At 44.4% G+C, this 6296-nt stretch overlaps 1 protein-coding gene across 2 annotated transcripts; it reads left to right on the forward strand.

Annotated features, from left to right (window-relative positions):
* The first annotated feature begins 1302 nt into the window (after positions 1–1302).
* LOC125515030 (diacylglycerol kinase 1-like) lies at positions 1303–5983 on the forward strand. Of its 2 annotated transcripts, none has more exons than XM_048680443.1 (8): positions 1303–1532; positions 2683–3988; positions 4232–4598; positions 4691–4767; positions 4952–5071; positions 5147–5311; positions 5391–5528; positions 5614–5983. In XM_048680443.1, the coding sequence occupies exons 2-8, from the start codon at positions 2840–2842 to the stop codon at positions 5761–5763; spliced, it is 2166 nt and encodes a 721-aa protein (XP_048536400.1). In that variant the 5' UTR covers positions 1303–1532; positions 2683–2839; the 3' UTR covers positions 5764–5983. The 2 variants fall into 2 exon arrangements, with proteins under 2 accessions (XP_048536400.1, XP_048536408.1); XM_048680451.1 differs by having other exon boundaries at positions 1303–1501.
* Positions 5984–6296: the final 313 nt, after the last annotated feature.

Below are 6296 nucleotides of genomic sequence, written 5' to 3' on the forward strand. Positions count from 1 at the left end.
GTCTTTAAGGATTTGAGAACACTTGATGTATGTCTTGCATGTGCTTATCTGTGGTGACAATGGGATATTCATGTGATCCACTTGATGTATGTTTTGGTGATCAACTTGCGAGTTTCATGACCTTGTGAACTTACGCATGGGAGTTGTCACACGTTTTCGTCTTGACTCTTCGGTAGAAACTTTGGGGGCACTCTTTGAAGTTCTTTGTGTTGGTTGAATAGATGAATCTGAGATTGTGTGATGCATATCACATAATCATACCCACGGATACTTGAGGTGACATTGAAGTATCTAGTTGACATTAGGGTTTTGGTTGATTTGTGTCTTAATGTGTTATTCTAGTACGAACTCTAGGATAGATTGAACGGAAAGAATAGCTTCGTGTTATTTTACTATGGACTTTTGAATAGATCGATCAGAAAGGATAACTTTGAGGTGGTTTCGTACCCTATAATAATCTTTTTGTTTGTTCTCCACTATTAGTGACTTTGGAGTGACTCTTTGTTGCATGTTGAAGAATTACTATATGATCCAATTATGTTATTAGTGTTGAGAGAATTTGCACTAGTGAAAATATAAACCCTAGACCTTGTTTCCTAGCATTGAAATACCGTTTTCACTCACTTTTATCATTAGTTACCTTACTGTTTTTATATTTTCAGATTACAAAAACATTTATCTACCATCTATATTGCACTTGTATTATCATCTTTTCGCCAAACTAGTGCACCTATACAATTTACCATTGTTTTGTGTGTGTTGGAGACACAAGAGACTCTTTGTTATTTGGTTGTAGTGTTGTTTGAAAGAGATCATCTTCATCCTACGTCTCCCACGGATTGATAAATCTTAGGTCATCCATTTAAGAGAAATTTGCTACTGCCCTACAAACCTCTGCACTTGGAGGCTCAACAACGTCTACAAGAAAAAGGTTGTGTAGTAGACATCAGACGGCATGGAGTAGCTGATTTTCCGTGTAAAATCTAAATGGATTGAGTGTCTTTGTGTAATTCACATGTAAGCCACTCGTGAAGAGCCTCTTCTCTCTCTCACTCTTCCTCTTTAATGCATGATATGCACGCTTTTGCGTGTTCTACAAAAAAGTTATGTGTTCTCCTCGCATTGAGGTCTCACCTCACCAGATGGGAAAAGAGACCCGGTCTTAATATAAAAAAAATCGGCTGCCGACATGCCTATTGATCGCGCGCTGGGGCGCACAGGGGAACAGGACCCGCGCGATGGAGTTGCCGTGTCCGGCATACGTGGCCTTCTGGAGCGACACGTGTCGGCACCCGCCTCATTTCCCTCTGCCGATTCTCTTCGCTTTTCTATTCCTCTTCGCTGGTCTCCTCGAGTTGGCGGAGAGAAGAAAAGAAGGAAACACGCCAGATTTCAGAGAGAGAGAGAGAGAGAAGGAAACACGCCATGGAGTCCGGAGCGGAGACGTCGTGAAGTATTGAGTTTCGTACGTCGGCGGCGGCGGCGGCGGCTCGAGGGCAAGGTGGGTCGGAGCTTCTCGCCTGATTCATGGCGTAAGTTGATATGGGCTTTGGTATCGATTCCCTTTTCTCTTTCAAGTTCTTGCGGAAATCTCGTGCAGAATTGGCGTCCTAACTTTATTTCGGCGGACCTATTTTATCAGAGTTTAGGCTTTCCCCCGCTCCCTCTAATCACAAGTTCGAACCCACCCGATTTCCTTTCTTCCCTTCAGACTCCAGTTCATGCAAAAATAAGAACAGAGCTTTCCTGTACCCAAGACCAAACACGAGCGTTTGGAGTTATCCTGTTCAGAAAAATAAGCTGAACATTTTTCCATTTTTGTGTAGGGCATGCTTGATCGTATTACTCTTAATTTAGCACAGTTCTTTGTTTATTGGAAAAGTATCAGTTAATCAGTAAGTCGATTCAGTTAGCTGAAAATGACACTAAAGGTCTCAACAAGTGTTACTTGCTGCCCAAAATCAGCGGTTTCCAATTTTCTCCTCAATTTCTGCAAAGAAAAGAAAGACGTTAGTTATTTAGATAAATATAAAAACGTTGTACTAACAATTAGTTAAAGAGTGGAACTAGGAAATAATCATGTTACACTGATACAAGGTGATTTGGTCATTTTTTGGAACTTTTAGTTTCAATCTGTACTCCACACTCGGCACTTCCAATACTGATTAAACATAGAATAACAGTTAGCACGAAACACGTTACACCAAAATAACCAACTTGTGTTTTCCACAATTTTGGTAAGTTTCATGTTATTTCTAAGAATGTTTTCGTGATCCCTTGACATAGACATGTCTTGCGATGTGCTTCACTTGCAATTGACGTGCATTTGTAAATATCGTAATGTCCATGGTTAAATTGTTCTCTTAGTCTTACTTTTTTCGAAAAGGAGGTTATCCCCCGGCCTCTGCATCAGAATGATGCATGCGGCCATGTCTTACTCTAAAGCATTCTTTTAGTATACCATCTATGAGCTTATTGAGATATTTTGCAAGGAAGAGGTTTGCATTCATAAATTTGTATTCTGCCCACCAGCATATTTCGTAGTGTGGCTAATAACCTGTGAGTCTACACATACTTTGCTTTCATGATATTTGTACATGTTAATGGTTCTAAAATACAAGCATCGACCGGTTCTAGCATTATCTTTCTGCCGTGTGTTGATTAATTCTGCTCTTATTGCAGATCATACTTTGGGAGTTTATTAAGTATTTGCAAGGTTAAATGATTGACCATTTCGCTCAAATCAAGGATGTTGTCATTGTTAAAAGGATGTAGTTTCTTGTCATGATGTCTATCCTCGGCTCAAGATTCTAACTCAGTTGGGTCATCAACGTCAAGGATGGACTGGTTGAAGGATCAATTAAACATGTTTATGTTCAGTTTATACAGTGAATCTCCTAAACCATCAGAATTCTGGATCCCCATTGCTGCATACCTCACTGTTGGTATACTCAGTCTTTTGATGTTTTTGTACCTCTTCTCGTTGTGGAGGCGAAAGATCAGTGTAAGCTGGATGAAAGTGATCGCCCGGTCAAAAAGGAGAAACTTCGAGAGAAATCAAAAGGTCCCTACTGCTGAACATATATGGTCTGCAGAATCTCTACTTCGTGCAAAAGGACTGAGGTGCTGTGTGTGCCTAGAATCTATTACACCTGCTCAGCCCCTTGGGACAGTGATAACATCAGAGAACATGGTTCACCGCTGTGATGTTTGTGGTGCCGCTGCGCACACGATCTGCTCTTCATACTCTCAGAGGGACTGCAAATGTGTCTCGTTGCTGGGTTGGAAGCATGTAGTCCATCAATGGACCGTGCTGTGGACCGATATAGCTGACCAGCCTGAAGAAGCTCAGTATTGTAGCTACTGTGAGGAGCCATGCAATGGGTCTTTTCTTGGAGGTCCAATATACTGCTGCATGTGGTGCCAACGGCTGGTGCACGTTGATTGCCACTCAAGCATGTCTACCGAGACAGGCGATGTTTGCGACCTCGGTCCATTCAGACGCCTAATTCTTTCCCCACTTCACGTTGGGGCCAAGAACAAGCCTGGTGGGATTTTAAGTTCTATAACTCAAGGTGCAAATGAGCTTGCGTCCACCGTGCGGGGACATCTTAGGAACCGAGGTAAAAGGCAGAAATATGATAAAAGATTGTCTTCTGACTCTATGGCTGGTGAGAGCAACGATGATTCATCAAGCGATACCGCACCATATTCTAACCAGAGGGCCAAGGAATTAAAAACAAATGTTGGCAGTGTTCAGAGACATGCTGAGAATGAACATGATAGTAGCGAGAGCGATTGTAAAGAGGTCGTATCAGAACCGAGAAGACTCCATAATGATGACACAGGAGGAGCCAAACTCAAGTATGTGTTGACTGACCTGCCTGCTGATGCCAGACCTCTTCTAGTATTTATCAACAAGAGAAGTGGAGCTCAGCGTGGAGATTCTCTCAAGCACCGGCTACATTTCCTTTTGAACCCGGTGCAGGTCATGACACTTCTCACACTAGATCTGTACTTATGGCATAGTTATTTATTAGTGAACATTGTCATCGATCTGCTGTTTTCCTTTATTTACCAGTTCTGAATTTATGCTTACCAATTGAAAGGTCACTCCATTGTGGACATTTGTGATGCCATATATTAATCACACAACCCACCTTAGAACTTTTGCTCAGATCGTTGCCATTTCCTTTGTGACTAATGTGATGTATTTATTTATTTTATTTAGGTGTTTGAGTTGAGTTCATCACAAGGGCCAGAGGCAGGATTATTGTTGTTCCGAAAGGTACCACATTTCAGAATACTTGTGTGTGGTGGCGACGGTACTGTTGGTTGGGTTCTCGATGCAATAGATAGACAAAATTATGCATCACCTCCGCCTGTTGCAATTCTTCCAGCTGGCACTGGCAATGATCTTTCAAGGGTTTTATCATGGGGAGGCGGTCTCGGTTCTGTTGAGAAGCAAGGTGGCCTCTGCACAGTTCTGCATGACATAGAGCATGCGGCAGTCACCATTCTAGACAGATGGAAGGTAACAGTAGAAGATAAGCAAGCACAGAACGTGCTTTTGGTGAAGTACATGAATAATTATCTAGGTAGGTGTGGATATTTACTCGCTCTTTTTTGCGTGGATATTTACTTTTATCTGTGCAGTTGATCCAAGGAACTTATTTTTCCATGTTGACAGGTATTGGTTGCGATGCAAAGGTTGCACTTGACATTCATAATCTCCGCGAGGAAAATCCAGACAAGTTCTACAGTCAGGTAGTTTCTCTACCACAAATAGCAGTCTCATACATGAAAAACGCTTTACATTGTCCTCTTTCGGTGTCTAAACATATTGCTGTACTATTATCTTAACAAAACCAAACAGTGTGCCTTGAGCTCTTCTCATTTTACAAGGTCGTTTTCGTTACGCATGTAGTAACATTTCTCTTGTGTGTTTCAGTTCCTAAACAAGGTGCTGTATGCAAGGGAAGGCGCAAAGAGTATCATCGATAGGACATTCGCAGACCTACCTTGGCAAGTTAGGCTAGAGGTTGACGGAGCTGAGATCGATATACCAGAGGTTTAACAAGACGAATCTTGCGACTATTATACTCACCACCACTATCTATCATGCTAATGCATGTGGATGTTTCAGGATTCAGAAGGCGTCCTCATTGCAAACATCCCAAGCTATATGGGAGGGGTTGACTTGTGGCAGAACGAGGAGGAGAATCTCGACAACTTTGACCCACAGTCGATCCATGACAAGATGCTTGAAGTAGTTAGCATCAGTGGAACCTGGCACCTGGGGACACTTCAGGTAAGCGAGCAGTAACATTTTCGACGAATAAACAAAACGCTGGAGGATGGATAAACAACAACAGAGTTGGTTTTATCAGGTCGGTCTTTCTCGTGCGCGGAGGATCGCTCAGGGCCAATCGATCAAGCTACGGTTCTCTGCCCCTTTCCCGGTTCAGGTGGACGGGGAACCTTGGGTCCAGCACTCGTGCACGCTGAAGATATCCCATCATGGACAGGTCCGGAAACTGCCAGAGTGCGACTATGATGATTTGAAAACTGCTCTGCTTCTTCTAACTCTGCCTCTGTGCTCGTGTCGTTCAGGCTTTCATGCTAAAGCGAGCAATCGAGTCGTCGCTTGGCCATGCCACCGCGATCGTCACGGACGTGCTTGAACATGCCGAGACGAGTCAAGTGATCACGACGTCGCAGAAGAGAGCCCTCCTGCAAGAAATGGCCCTAAGGCTCGCGTAAATCCTCACCGCGAGGCGAACGCCGCGGAGCATTGCTTTGCTGTGGTTGAACCGCAACGGCAGGAGCACCTTGTCCTCGACGGTGACATGCAGGAAGGCTGTGCAAAGGGATATGTACAGTGTGATTGTTGTGTTGTGTGTACATGATGTAGGCCTTTGTGCAGTCACGGAATGCCTCTGGGTGTTGAAGCGTGCAAAAAAGATGTTGTTCTTGTCTGATATAGTATTTGCCCACGTTGAAACAATTACGAGGCACCGAGGAGGCCGGCCTCCCAGAGGCTACTCGCACCGCCGCCGTCGGACTCCTCCCAGCCAAACGCTGCACGACCCGCAGCCATAGCGGGTCACCGGCGAGAGGCGGCCACCTCCTCTCTGCTGCGAAGCCGCAGCCCACTCGGGCCCAGATTGGGTCTGTCAGACCATTGTGCCTGCCGCGCGCCTCGGCGCTGCATTGCAAGTTTGCAACCAGTGAGACGCCAGCCGCGTCAACCACAGACCATGGACACAACCACGGCCGGCGAAAGATACGAGCCG

This window comes from Triticum urartu, chromosome 1 (assembly GCF_003073215.2).
Source record: "Triticum urartu cultivar G1812 chromosome 1, Tu2.1, whole genome shotgun sequence".
In the NCBI taxonomy this organism is placed as follows: Eukaryota; Viridiplantae; Streptophyta; class Magnoliopsida; order Poales; family Poaceae; genus Triticum; species Triticum urartu.